At 57.2% G+C, this 13,738-nt stretch overlaps 4 protein-coding genes across 4 annotated transcripts; 1 reads left to right on the plus strand and 3 right to left on the minus strand.

The window, feature by feature from the left end:
* Positions 1 to 1,257: 1,257 nt before the first annotated feature.
* Positions 1,258 to 3,161, minus strand: C7974DRAFT_217813 (kinase-like domain-containing protein). Its single transcript, XM_046137107.1, has 7 exons — positions 2,895 to 3,161; positions 2,672 to 2,844; positions 2,532 to 2,615; positions 2,127 to 2,475; positions 1,880 to 2,073; positions 1,624 to 1,828; positions 1,258 to 1,575 (listed from the first exon to the last, which is right to left on the minus strand). The coding sequence occupies exons 1-7, from the start codon at positions 2,938 to 2,940 to the stop codon at positions 1,436 to 1,438; spliced, it is 1,191 nt and encodes a 396-aa protein (XP_045995584.1). The 5' UTR covers positions 2,941 to 3,161; the 3' UTR covers positions 1,258 to 1,435.
* Positions 3,162 to 7,914: 4,753 nt separating this feature from the next.
* On the minus strand, positions 7,915 to 10,631 carry C7974DRAFT_464549 (kinase-like domain-containing protein; the record flags this gene model as incomplete). Its single annotated transcript, XM_046146268.1, has 6 exons — positions 10,201 to 10,631; positions 9,628 to 10,159; positions 9,170 to 9,582; positions 8,988 to 9,125; positions 8,719 to 8,939; positions 7,915 to 8,596 (listed from the first exon to the last, which is right to left on the minus strand). The coding sequence occupies exons 1-6, from the start codon at positions 10,471 to 10,473 to the stop codon at positions 7,915 to 7,917; spliced, it is 2,259 nt and encodes a 752-aa protein (XP_045995585.1). The 5' UTR covers positions 10,474 to 10,631.
* A 43-nt stretch (positions 10,632 to 10,674) lies between these two features.
* C7974DRAFT_425907 (trafficking protein-like protein particle complex subunit 1) lies at positions 10,675 to 11,863 on the plus strand. The gene is made up of 2 exons (XM_046144496.1): positions 10,675 to 11,140; positions 11,189 to 11,863. Exons 1-2 carry the CDS (start codon positions 11,104 to 11,106, stop codon positions 11,680 to 11,682), a joined length of 531 nt encoding a protein of 176 aa, XP_045995586.1. The 5' UTR covers positions 10,675 to 11,103; the 3' UTR covers positions 11,683 to 11,863.
* A 312-nt stretch (positions 11,864 to 12,175) lies between these two features.
* On the minus strand, positions 12,176 to 13,732 carry C7974DRAFT_314831 (low-temperature viability protein-like protein ltv1; the record flags this gene model as incomplete). Its single annotated transcript, XM_046138475.1, has 2 exons — positions 12,176 to 13,661; positions 13,713 to 13,732. The coding sequence occupies 2 exons, from the start codon at positions 13,730 to 13,732 to the stop codon at positions 12,176 to 12,178; spliced, it is 1,506 nt and encodes a 501-aa protein (XP_045995587.1).
* Positions 13,733 to 13,738: the final 6 nt, after the last annotated feature.

Genomic DNA, 13,738 nt, shown 5'->3' on the forward strand with positions numbered 1-13,738 from the left:
TTTTCACTGCGCCCTCCATGGTTATTAATGCCAGCGTGTGCACCTGAGTATTGCTTGTGACAAATATCTAGGACCTGTTGGTGACTGCTAAGGGTCGAAGTTTTTGAGAGACTTATGCGGACCTCCCAGGTTGCTAGTACTGCTCAGTTGACGATGCTCGGGTCGGGTTTGAAAGAAGTCAAGGTTGTAGGTTGACTGTACTTATTAGGGACGTATGGGTGACAGCGAAGACCTGTGAGGTAAGTTCCCAGGTAAAAGCAGTTGGTTACCAGTTGGAGTAGCAAGTGAGAGCAGCTGGTTGGGGGTGTGAGTACCTTTTGCGTTGCTACTAGGTGGGCTATGGACTGTCTTCAGAACAACTTCGGGATATATCCAGATGTTTATAGATTGATAGACAACCATCAGATCCTTATCTGAGTCAAAATATCGTAACAATCACTAGATACCTCAAATTAGACTGTGCGTGCTGCTATTCCCTCTCTTCTTCAACGTGAGAGGCACTGTGTTACTCTTTCCCGGCCTCCACTGGTTTATACACATCCCCAAGCAAGAAAGCATCTTTTTAGCTGCTATAGGTATTGCCAACCTGTCAAGACACGAGTCCGCTCCTCATACATGCTTAAGAAAGAGCCAAGCAAGCCAAGATCAAGTCACAGGGAGAGCAAAATGTGGAGATAGGTAGTCTAATGCAGATTGAAGTGAAGAGAGCCGTCCTCTGAAGGCTAGAATAACGCATGGAAGCTGCGTTACATCACGCGCATGTGCTGCCAGATGGTTTCACATAGACATGAAACCTCCCATCAGCACCCACAAAGTCCAGGCAATCCGCCTAGTGTTGCACACTCCATCAGACAAACGTCCGTAAGCAAAGCGTTTGAGCGTCAGCCAGGCCCTCAACCCGTTGAAGATCGGGTGAAAGCACCAGGCACACCGACTCACACGCAGCCACCGCAAACACCCTCCAATGAGAAAACTCCTGCATGCAAACGAAAAGACGCAATGCAGCCCATGCCAGGTTGCCGTGAAACCCTCCAAGATCCGGAACTCATCCTAGGATGGTCACAAGCGATTCTTCCATGACTTTTGTCGACCTTCCTCCCTTCATTTTTGCAGCCGTGTGCGCTCGATCACCGTCTCAAGAAACAGGGAAGAAAGAAAAACATTTACGGAGCCAGCCCGTGGGCTTGCATAGACGGGGCAGCCAGAAGGGAAAGCAGAGCAAGCCGTTCTTGTAAATGTCGGTATCATTACAGACTCGCTCAGATATTGCAGGTAAGGGTGTACACGTGTGAGCTCTAACACTCGAAAACCGACGCCATGCGAGGCTCCATGTTGTACTTGCAGGACGGTAGACTCCTGGGCTCGAGAGCAGAGATGATCGAGGCCAGGCCGCGTAATCAAATGGTATCGTTTCGCGTAAGAGGCGCAAAGACTCTTAATCTAGTCTCGCCATCATCTGGTCCTTCGTTAACGGCTTGAAGTCGGGCGACTCAAAGTCCAAACCGCGCGCAGCCAGCGTAGGACGAATGTGGGGAGGGACAAGTTGTTGGTTGAGGTGAGTTGCGATGGAAAGTTCTAAAATTCGTCAGTCTGCGGGCTTTGAGGCATGAGCGATGTACCTACCGTGGTGGTTGAAGTTGTAGAGGCTGGGTAGATCCCGTACGGCGCCGTTGGGGTGACGGGAGTCAGGCAGACGTGTGTTGGGATCCCTCAGCTCGTCGAAGAAGGGGTGCACCATGGCATCGATAGCGGAGAGTCGCTGCGTTGGTGTGTACTCGAGCAGCTTGGAAATGAGGTCGATGGCGTTGGGATCAGCTTTGCGGAAGACCTTTGGATTTGTAAGTATAGCAAACAATTGTGTGGAATTGTGCTGACAAACCTTGTTGAACGGGTGCGGCTTGATCTGAGGGAACTTGTGCTCCATGTAGTTCGGGTTCATGGTACGAATCTGATCTCTTGTAGGTGTGCCAAGAACCTTGATGATTTCAACAAGCTGGTCGATACCAGACTCGCCAGGGAACAGTGGCTGTCCAAGCATAAGCTCGGCCATGACACAGCCCGTCGACCATACGTCTAAGCGGCAAGTGTTAGTAGATGATCTTACGCGCAAGGCCCACATGACGTACCGATCTTCGTAGTGTAGTTTGTCGCTCCAAAGATCAACTCGGGCGCACGGTAGTACCTGGAGCAAATGTACGACACATTGGGCTCGTTCTCGACCAGAATCTTTGCGCTACCGAAATCGCACAGCTTCAGAATGCCAGACGCGGGGTCCAAAAGCAAGTTCTGGGGCTTGATATCCCTGTGACAGATCCCTTGCGAGTGGATGTAGGCGAGAGAGCGGAACAGCTGGTAGATGTAGAGCTTCACCTCGAGGATGGGCATGACCGTCTTCATCTTGTTGAAATAGCGCGAGGCGCGGTACACAGTCTCCGGGACGAATTCGAGTACGAGGTTCAGGTAGACCTCGTCCTTCTGAATGGCACAATTAGCTCCCTGTTGCGCCTTCGGCATTGAATGCAAAAACGTACCCGCTCGCCATTGTTGTAGAAGAAGGCCTTGAGCTCAACGATGTTGGGGTGTCTGACAATGCGCATGATCTGCAGCTCACGGTTCTGGCCGTTGTCAGCACTAATACACTCACGCGGACATAGCGCATGCGCGGGCTCACCTTGAATCGCTTGTCCTGCAGCACCCGCTTGATGGCTGCATCCTCTCCGCTTGGCGAGAGCTTGGTCTGGAAGACGACGCCGAAGGAGCCGTTACCGACAATCTTGCATTGCGTGTACGCGAGGTCCTTGTACTCGCCGGTTTCGCCGTCCTGGACCTTCTCGCGGATGACTTCTGCAGCGCTGTTAGCAAGGCGGGGCGGTACGGGGATTGGTAATGCTTGCCTCCCATTCTCAGACTGGAGAAGGCCGATGGCCGGTTCTGGCTCATTGTTTGGGGGGCTGCAACGAGGGGTTGTCCGGCAAGCGTGCGCGGACTGCTATCGCGAGAATGGCGGGCTGTAGCTGAGGAGAGTGTGGGAGGGGGTGCGGGCGTGAATGAGTAGATCCGTAATGGGCGGTGGTGGTGAAGGCGCAGGGTGGAGTGGAGGTGGAGTGTGCTCCGTGTGCGTGGTTGACGCTCGCGGCTGGCGGAAAGGCAGGTGCTAGAGCGGCTTGGTGAATCGCTAGCGGGCCACGTGAACTGACTGCAAGGCAGCGGTGCAGCAGGGCAGTGCGGGGAGATGGGGGTGAAGGGGTAGGAATTGACGTCGAGATTGAGTTGCAAAAGGAAGGGAATGCGGGTTGAGTTGAGGGTCGACGTAGATGGAGCGGGGCGTGCTTGGGGCTTGTAGGCACAGACGAGGGCGCTAAAGCTGAAGAGGAGCTCGTGACATGAAGGCCGCTCGCGTTAGGGAATGGTCAGCTTCTCAACGACCAGCAACACCGGGCCTGGGCTCAGCAGCAGCGCGTGGCAACGGTGGTGTGAAGACGCCTGGAGCTGCCCGTCTGCATTGCCAGGCTGCAGCGCACGGCGGAACCAAGATCCACGAGGCTGGCTCGCGCAGCAGGAGCAGCAGATCGCTGTTTCTTGAAACAGACGTCACCGGAGCGCGGCTTGCCAGGACGTAGCGCGTGCACACGGCAGCGTGCGAGCTCTGTCTGTCACCGTCCGCTGCCATGCTGCTTTACGCCGTTTAGACGAGCAAATCGTTCGCAGGAGCTGGCCTGGGGACGGCTAGCTGGGTGTGGCCAGCACCAGCAGCGCTCTGCGGCGTCTAATTTTAAGCTGCCAGCTGCCATCGGCCTCATTGCCAGGCCAGGCCGACTGTGCGAGCTGGCACAACGGCAATGGAGGCCCCGGAGTTGCATTACAGACGCCTGCACGTGAGCGCTCAGATTCTCAAGCACGCCGCCTGAAATAACCAGCCCATACCCACTTGCTTGGACCCATAGCGCGGTGCGGTCGCTTGGGCGCGTGGCTGACCAGGAACTGCTCTCCAATAATACCTGCCACCTCGCCGTCGAGCTCTGCACTTGGGTCGCAGCGGCGGGCGTCGCCCAACAAGCATTTTACTATGTACTTAATGAACAGCGTTGGCAACAAGCAAATGTTTGATCGCAAGCAGCTCCGTGAACAGCTCCACAGGCCCCTTGCCGGTCCCTTCGGCATCGAGTGATTGCTTGTAGCCGACTCTGTTAGTGAAGATGACCGTGACGCTCACGGCTTTGTCTAGCACCCAGCGCCGCCGGCCTCATCACGCGGCAACCAGCTTGAAAGACATGTTGAACGATGGCCTGAGCGCTCCACTACACGAGCCTAGCAAAGCCAAAGCCAGAGTCACCAGATTTCGGCACAATGCACTCCTGCGTTGGCCTCGAGTCAGCCTCTCATGTTGTTCGCGCATGCAGCAGAGGCGGGACATGCTCAATAATGCGTGCAGTTCAGCTGTGCAATGCAATTGGCGTTGACGTCCTCCAGGCACTTGCATTGCGGGTCATCAACGTCAAATCCAGTGCTGCGGACGCATGGGCGCTGCCGGCCATAGGCATTTTATGCACTCTGCAAGAAGTACGCCCGAGCAATCACAGCTCGTCTTTATTTGCACGACAAGCGTCCACCAACGCCGCCCGCCTCGTTTCTCGTCTCGTCATAATTTCTGCGGCCACACGTCTGAATTTCCCGCATCCACATTTGCGACAGCTGACCAGCTCCAGCACGCCCCGGTCCTGGTAAGCGCAGGGGCCTCCTGCCGTGCAGAGCCTCTGCAGCTATCCTCAACACCCCTCCCGGCCCACCCTCGATCGTGGGTCACCAACTCGCTGTTCAAACGGCCTTCACCCCTGATTTACAAGCCATTGTGGATGCTCGACGGCGCCCTCGTCCCGGCTGCAGAGTCCCGAGCCTCCGTGATGAACCATTGATCGGTACACGTTACACCAGGATTCCTCATTGCTGCGCCTTTAGGACGGATTGAGCAAGACGTGCAGCAACCGACATACACGTCAAACCACTCATGACGACGGTGATCTCCCATCAAGCGCTTGGTCGCTCTAGGATTGCTCCGAATCTCATAGCACGTGCCGTCCGACGTGACAAGGCGCAGCGTGCAACAACTGCATCCATCTAAACTTCTTGCAACGAGCCTCGCTGCGAGTAAAACAATGCAGGGCCCTGCCAATGGACGATGCTGAAACACAGAAATTACGAGCATCAAGTGTGTAGAGCTAGCGAAACTACCGTCAACTCCCGGCTGGTTCGTTGATTTGTTCATACGTCAACGTGCAGCTTGCTGCCCCGCTCCGGGGCCCAACTCCGGTACTAATCACGTGCAATCCACCTTCATCTGGCACGACCTGCATCGAAGTTTGCGGTCGTTCGCTGCCTCTCGCTCTGTAGTAGCACGTCATTGCTCTGCACCACATCACTACCTGCATTTGCATTTGCTATTGCCAGGCCGCATCTGCGCTGGTCAATGTACGTCTTGCCCTTCACACAATGATTAGGTACAGTGTGACAGCAAGCGAGATGGGTGGCATATGTTTGTGTCATGAACCTCTGTGAGTGGTCAATCGCCACATTGAAAACTTTATATCCCCTGCACGAAACAAAATGCAGGTTCCTCATCTCGGATTTTGGTGGCGGACGGAATGCAGATCTACAGTCTGGGGCGCTCAACATATCGATAATCATCTCCCTCGGGCGTTCTGATTAGCCCGGATCCAAAATTGGCCTCTATCGACGTCCTGCATCTCAGCCTTGTGGCCCTTTCGTCCTCTTTTTTTCAATCCTGCCGCGTTACACGCACGAACCGAGCTCGAGTAGCGACGCCGTGTAACCGAGATATGCTGTCAAACATGATCGGAAAGTATCTCGCCAATAGCATGATTTCACGGTCGCCAAACCATTCACGTCTGCCCAACATACCACGACATTTCCGTGCGGCTTTCTACAAACAGTGACCGACATCGGCCGGATACTCGCTTCTACCGACTTCAGACTACAGGTGTCATGCTAGCTCCCGCGTAGTGGCCGCCCAACGTTGCTTTGGTACGGTGCCATACTTGCTACACGGGGTGTACGGATAGCAACGTCGCTCGGGGCAGCCACTGCCTTCAGTCATACCCGCGTTCTGAGACTAAGTACGTCGTCGTACTCACGTTGAATATAGGATTCATGTACCGTCACATCTTTTGCATCTCGGACTTGCTTCCAAAATGGCTGGAGTGAATTGAAGTTACAAGCAAAGCCTAGCATGTCTCATGTTCGAGGATAAACGGCGGACGAGCGACCTTCAACACCAAACTTGTAACCATGACAATAACCAAATCTGAAATCGAGGTCAGAACTACCTACGTTGTAGGCAAAAAAGCATACTGAAAATTTTCAGTGTTATTCTTACCCGCTGTCGTGTGGTGGAATACTTGGCTCACATTCTCAGTCAGCCGTTCATTCTACAACGTGAGAGCCACTGAAGAGACAACAGCTGTCGAGCAACCCGCAAGCGCACGTCGATCCTGCACTCATCCTCAACAGTTTCGCATTCCGCAGCTACCGGTGAACCTCACATCTCACAGCCAGGGTCTTGTCCCTCCGTCGTCAAACCACACGCTGAAGCGAGGCCATCGCCCGTTAAGCCGGTTTTCGCACGACTACCGCACAGCATGCACACTTGTCGAGCCGGCGTCTTTGCGAGAGAGCGAGACACGCATGCTCCTTGCCCTTTAATACATACGTGTAATAATGCTGCTTCTCCTGGGCTCTGTATCGAATCACCCCAGGCTCTAGAGATGGCGCGCAGGACTTTTCGCCCGATCATGCAGTCAGAGATCTTCCATAGATCAGCCACATGGTCGCACAGCACAGGGACAGCCAATTGGCGCGGCGTGAAGGTGATTAGTGTTTCAGTGTTGTCCATAGTGAACGAGTACACACACAAACAAAGTTCCTTTCCAACTCATAATCATACAGCACTTGACGCAGAGAACCAAAGCCCTTGTACCCGAGCGAAGTAATGAACAGCCCCTTCCCCTAGCTCATCAGCACCCAGCGCTCAACGCAGGAACATACAATCGATAAACCCTTATAGCGCCCCGAAAGTACCCAAACGCACATCCTCTCCCTGTACACGCCAGCCGTCCCCGTGACAAACAAGACCGCAGACAACATACCATGTATCCACCCGCCCCCCTCTCCCCCCTCTCCCTTCTACGACGCCCCCAGCACCATCCATACTCCCCAGCACCCCAGCCCCGTCGGCGAGTCTGACGCCCCGTCTCGCGTCATCCCGCGCACCGCAAGACAGGCTCTACACGGTCATGAGGCGAGGCAAAGGAGTCAGGCGCGGACGCCGCGTCATGTGTCCACGCGTCGCGCTACATCGCGGCACGCCTCACTTGGAACAGGCGGGGTGCGGGTTGCTCGTCGCACACCGCGAGCCCGGCGCAGCGAAGGGGGTTGGAGTATGGAAATTGCAGAGGTGGAAGTGGTGTTGGGCAAGAGTGAGGCGTAATGCCTAGATGCGGTGCTAGAATAGTGGTCGTCGCGCTCGCGCATGCGGTGCTGCTGTCTACACCGTGCCTGTGTCGAGAAAACGTGGGGCGAGGTTTGCCGTATCTTAGGTATGTGCTGGTTCTTGATACTGCAGGCTCGCGGCGTATTGTTATCACTTGTCGTGGAGCATTAGATCACACGATGGGCACAACTTGTGCCGACCACGGTATCAACAGATGCGAGCTCGTGTTGTGAAGAGTGTATTGAGTGTGAGTGTAATTGTTTCCAGAAAGAAGATAATATGCCGTTACAGACACCGTGCATGTGAAGTTGCGAACCGAGCCTGCTCAGCCCGTGCAAATCCCGCCTGTCAGTCCTCATTCGTACATGGAAACGCCGTTATCCGTAACGCCTGTCTGTGTATGCACGCCGCTAAGGGCCTCCGGCGACCGGTGTCCCGCTCCTGCTTATCCGCGTCTGCACACTGCTGGAGCTGTTGTTGCGGGGCACCGGCGTACTACTCCTGCTCCTTTCTCGCTCGCGCTCGCGGTCTTCAACCCTGACTCGCTCCCGCGCTTCTTCAACCAGACGCTTAGCCTCTCTGACGTTGCGCATCGTGCGGCCAAGCTTCCCCTCCTTCCCCTCCTGCAGCTTCTGCAGCTCGCCTCTTGCCTCAATGTCTTCTTTGGTCTTTTTAACAAACTCTTTGAATCCACCTTTGATGCCGCGGCCGATATCCTTGCCTTCGTCAAATACGCAATCGACATCGCGGATGCGCTTAATGTCCTCGACACGCCGTGTAAGATAGAGTGTCGGACTGCGGTGTTGGTCCTTGCGCTGAGCAATGATGCGCTGGACTTCCTCCTCATACGCTGTCTCGTACACGTTGATGTCGACGTTCGAGGGGGACTCTGATACAAAAAGGGTGTTTTCGCTGGCGGATTCCTCGCCGGTGCCAATGTTGAGAAACAAGGTGTCCTCGAGGGGGTCATGGGCGTGGCCTTTGCCAATCGGTGTCGTGGGTCCTGACGGTACTGTGTTGGGGGTAATGATAGACGGAGTTGCAGCAGATCGGTAGGACATGTTATCGTGTATAACGTTGGCATCAGTAGGGCTCAGGGAGTTGGGGGCGTTTGCTCGAGTGATAGTTGAGCGTTTTGAAGGTTGTGTGGCGAACGCTTCTTCGCGGAAGCCTGGTATTATGTCAGCGAGAGTGTGGCATTCATCTTGCAATACTTGCGTTCATGAATGTCGACATCTCGGTGGACCCCTTCTGCTGCGAGAACTCCCTCCACAGGCCGCCGATTATCTGTATCTTGCGATTTCGACTTTCGCAACGCCGAAGGTCTCATGGACATCGGAGGCTGCACGATCCTCGAGGCGCTACCAAGTATTCCGTCGAAGCGCTCTGGCCTCCGTCTGAAGAGCAGTTGTTTGAATCGCTTTACTGCTTGCACCTGTCGCTGTCAATTCCAGGACATGACCCGGGACCAGATCGAACATACCACTGTCACGAGGTGACCCATATTTCCGGTGATGGCAGCGTTGACTTCTTCATCGGTTGGAGGCTCTATTATGATGGCTACGTTTTCGGACTTAGGCAGTAGAGGGTCGGCGCCGTTCCGTGTGACCCAAGGGTGTTCCTATACAAGTCAGACAGTTCTACGATACATAATTGGTAACATACGCGAAGCTGCTCGAGGTTTATCCGCTTCTTGGGATCCTTTTCGAGCAATCGAATGAGAAGATTCTTGAGCTGCTCGTTGCAGTCACTGTCGAACACAACCGGGTCCATTCGTATCGCCTGGTACAACTCAATCATGCCGTGCTTTTCGAATGGTATGCGGCCGAAAAGCAGACAGTACAATGTGCAGCCCATGGACCAGATGTCGGCAGCTCTGCCCGAGACGTGGCCGTGTTTCGCAACACACAGCTCTGGCGGCATGAAGGCTGGCGATCCCGCCGACTTGGCCGTTTTCATCTCGTCGTCCTTGTCGAACATCTCTGACACGCCGAAATCGACAATCTTGAGCATGTCGTCTTCTGTGATGAGGCAGTTGTCCGGCTTGATGTCGCGGTGGATGATGCCCTGCGCGTGGACTGCACACGTTAGCTACGTCTTGCATGCACTGGCTCGCGACGTACGGTACTCGAGGCCCAGGATCATGTCTCTCAGCCAGCACCGACACTGCTCTTCGCTGTACGGGTCTGCGCGCTCCTCGAGGCCGACCTGCATCACCACGCCCTTCTTGCACATCTCCATGACCATGTACAGCGAGTCTTCCTCTGGGTCATCGAGCACTTCGATTAGCGACACCAGGTTGGGGTGGTTGAGCTTCTTCATGATGGCGATCTCCTCCTTGATCAATTCAAAGGCATTGTTCTCGCCCTCGGTGGACGAGTGGCGGTGCAGCGGCGAATTGAAGCCAATGCCGGCGGGCAGGGCGCGGCGGCGGTTGCTGGGACGGCGGAGCAGGTTCGACTGGGCGCGCTTGCGCAGCCGCGACTTGGAGAACTCCTTGACGGCGTACTCCTGGCCATACTGGTCGACGGCGAGGTGCACGGCACCAAACGAGCCGCGGCCGATCTCCTGCTTGATCAGGTACTGGTTGATGCGGTGCTGGGCGGTGCCGTCATCTTCGCTGTTGCTGTACTCGGAGCGCGCATTGAGGGTTTCCTGCACGGTTAGCGGCGCGGGTGCAGGCGCGGGGTCCGTACCTTGACGTGGCGGGTGCTCGAGGCGGCGCGGCGGTGGTGTCGGAGCGGGCTCTGGTATGCGGGCGTGGACCTGGCGGAGTCAGCACCTCCGCGGGGCAGCATTGGCTGACGTAGCCGGGGCGCGCACATGTACTTGACGGGCGCCGGGCGAGCGTCGTCGGGGACGTCGAGCGTGGGGCGCGAGGAGTAGAAGTCGGGCGGGGCGGGGCTGCGGGCGGCGGGCGAGGACGGCGTCGAGGAGGTGCGGGCGGGGAGCTCAGGCGGATGCGACATAGGTGCGAGGTGTGAGGGCGGACGGCCACGGACTAAACGAGGAATACTATGGGGAAAGCTAGGTGCTAGCTCGGGCTGGCGAGCGTGAGCATTGATGTGGGCCGGCGACAGGCTCGATCGACGTGGTATCACTCCAACGCGCCCAAGAGGGGGCCAGGCTCGGGGGTCAGAAAACGCCTTCAGCCTCAGGCTCGCTGCAAGCACCGCGGTTCCGCTGGGCCACCGCGGTCATCCCGTGCGCGCCCGGTCTTGGCAAACGTCGTCCGCAGAGGCACGAACGACGCCTGCACGGCAGCTGCCACGGCCCCGGCTCCCATTCGCCGGCGCTTGTTTGAGCCTCAGTTGCAGGGCCGCCGATCGCCGTTGCATGCACAGAGCGCAGCAGTGCAGCACCGCGTCGCCGTCGCCAACACCACTGCAGCACGCCCGCGGACTCTGGGCGACCCCTCTCTGCGCACGTGCCGGCCCCTTCACCTTCCCCATCCTGTCACTGGCTGGCGGAGCTACCCATTGCGCCACCAACACTACTGCAGCACGCCCGTGGACCCTGGCGACCCCTCTCTGCACACGTGCCGGCCCCTTCACCCACTCCGTCCGTAATTGGCCTGGCGGAGCTCCTGTCCCGCCACCATGGTGCTCTACAGCTTCTACATCTTCGACCGCCACAGTAAGCGGCCCCCGCGCCAACTACCAATTGCTTCGCTAACCCGTCCAGCGGAGTGCATCTACAGCCGCCGCTGGACGCCGCGCCCCGTCTCGTCCTCGGGCGCCGCCAGCGCCTCCAAGACCACGCGGCCGACGTCCAGCGCCTCGCTCGCGTCCGGCGCGCCCACCGACGCCCCCGGCGCGCCCACCCACCGCGGCCTCTCGCACGCCGACGACGAGAAGCTGATCTTCGGCCTCGTCTTCTCGCTGCGCAACATGGTCACCAAGCTCGGCGGCGCCGACGACACCTTCCTGTCCTACCGCACCGGCGACTACAAGCTGCACTACTACGAGACGCCCACGCGCATGAAGTTCGTCATGCTGACCGACACCAAGGTGCCCAATCTGCGCCAGTACCTGTACCAGATCTGGGCGAACCTGTACGTCGAGTACGTGGTGAAGAACCCGCTGGCGCCGACAGAGCATCCGGGCGGCGTGGGCGTCAGCAACGAGCTGTTTGAGCGCGGGCTGGAGGCGTTCCTGAGTGCAGTGTTGCCAGCTTGAGCGGGAAAAGGACACGGTGGAGTAAACCACGGGCATGACACGTGCGGAGGAGCCAGCGGTGCCAGGACGATTTATGAATGCTGCGTGTGCTGGACGATACCCTATACTGCTAAGGTCGGCCAAGCATTGAGCTTGAACAGCCGACGTTGTATAATGATACCAATACCAATGATGTTACCACTACGACGTACTGCAGCCACTTGACATTTTTGAGAATCTAAAGCCATCACTGTCGTAGCTAATAGGCCGCAGAAGTTCTACTAGAAACTCCGTTCCGGTGTATACAGTCTAACAACAAGGGCTCCTGATGAGACTACTTGCCTGATGCTGCACTTTGCCAGTTGGCTGGTCGGACGTGCTTGGGTGCAGCATGATGGAGACGTGGATCATTCATTCATTAGTCTACTTGCCCTTGAACGGGCCTACCTGGTCCTCCAGCAGATCTACCCTCAGAACCCAAACGCCCAGAAATGCAGCCTCCCAGTCATAGCGCTCAGATGAACTGCGCCTTCTGCGCTCCGTACCTCTGCTGCGTCCTGTCACTCATGCGGGCCTTGCCCAGCCCACTCCTCACTTCATCCAGCTGCTCCATACCCGTCGCAACCTTGCCCTTGCGAACGTGCCTCCCCGACTTGCCAACTGTCATGTGGTTCCCCAAGAAGTCGTCCATGATGCTGTCGAAATCGCTACGCAGCGGCGGCGCATCAGCAGAGCTCCACTGGCTCATGCCTGTCATGCCGCTGATGCCGCTGATCTTGGACATGCCCGAGACCATTGACTCGTCGTCGGGGAAATCAAAGCCGTCGTCCGCGTACTCCTCCTCGATCTTCTCGAAGCGCTCGTCGAGCAGCGACAGGGCGTCTGTGCGGTGCAGCGCCGACGACGACATCGAGTACCCGGATGTGCTGGTCAGCGCGCCCTTGCGCTTCTTGCGCCGCCCGCCGGCGGTCAGGGCCGACGCGCCCGTCATGATGGACGACTGCATGTCGCTTGGCGCCGCGGGCTTGGGCGCTTTGCTCGACTTGACGTCGTTCTTGAACTTTTTGAACTCCTCCATGTACGCCATGTCGCCGGCGTCGGCGAGCGGCGGCGCTTCGTCTGGTGCTGGGAGCTCGCCTGGCTGAAGGGGCTCGGCGGGTTTGGGTTTCCGCGAGGGCGAGGACGCGCGGACGGTGTCGTCTGATTCCCAGCCTGCGTCGTCTTCGTCCAGGAAGCGGTCGAGTGCGTCGCGGTCGGCGTCGAATTGACCGGCGGCTTCGAACTCGCGCTGATTCAGCTCGAAGCTGTCCTGTTGGAGGCTGTCGAAGATATCTTCGTCGTCGTCCACGTAGGCTTCGTCGTCGAGCGCCTCGAGCACTTCTCGTAGTCGCGGGTCCATGTCTGGCTGGAATCCAGAGAGCGCATCGGGGATGTTCTGCTGGTCCTGGTATGTGGTCTTGCGCACGAACTCAGAGGGCGCCATATCTTCGCCGAACATGTCGCTGACGCTGCTAACTGTGCTGTTCATGCTGTAGCCGGCGTCGCTCTGCCTGTCGTCTAGCGAGGCATTCTTCAGCGCGTCCGCCAGGTCAAACTTCTCTTTCCCCTTCTTCTTGTCTTCCTTGGCCTCAACAAAGTGTGCGTCTCCACCGCCAGAGTTCAGGTCGCGCATGTGCTGCATGTAGTCGTACTTGGAATCGTCGTAGAAGATGCCATAGTTGGCGGCCTCGCCCTCGTTTCGTCTGACGGCGTCTCCATATTCGCTGTCTAGGTCTCCTCTTGACTTGATTTTGCTGCGTCCCGTCGCCGACGAGAACTGCGAGGCGCGCGAGACGGAAGAGTACTGTGATGCGCGCGAACTGCCAGCAGGCTCGTCGCCTTCGCGCAGGTTTGCTGGCACCGTCTCGGCGAAGACCATCTGTGGGGCATCTTCATCGTGGATCCTCGGGTCGTTCTGGGCGCGGTGAACGAGGCGGTAGTTGATGGCAGTCTTTTTGTCGCTGGGTGCGATTAGTGGGGTACTCGCTCAAGATTCGAGCGTGCTTGCTTACATGAACTTGCGGCGAGGCATGATGGG

Source organism: Boeremia exigua (assembly GCF_020726555.1).
Source record: "Boeremia exigua strain MPI-SDFR-AT-0100 chromosome Unknown C7974scaffold_8, whole genome shotgun sequence".
In the NCBI taxonomy this organism is placed as follows: Eukaryota; Fungi; Ascomycota; class Dothideomycetes; order Pleosporales; family Didymellaceae; genus Boeremia; species Boeremia exigua.

Bases quoted from the DNA above. Each gene is read 5' to 3' on its own strand.
- C7974DRAFT_425907 (XM_046144496.1), top strand. From the start codon at position 11,104: ATGGTGCTCTACAGCTTCTACATCTTCGACCGCCACA. The intron at 11,141-11,188 runs GTAAGCGGCCCC...TAACCCGTCCAG, and splicing joins CTACATCTTCGACCGCCACA to CGGAGTGCATCTACAGCCGC.
- C7974DRAFT_217813 (XM_046137107.1), bottom strand. From the start codon at position 2,940: ATGAGCCAGAACCGGCCATCGGCCTTCTCCAGTCTGAGAATGGGAG. The intron at 2,616-2,671 runs GTGAGCCCGCGC...GACAACGGCCAG, and splicing joins TGCAGGACAAGCGATTCAAG to AACCGTGAGCTGCAGATCAT. The intron at 2,074-2,126 runs GTACGTCATGTG...CTTGCCGCTTAG, and splicing joins AAACTACACTACGAAGATCG to ACGTATGGTCGACGGGCTGT.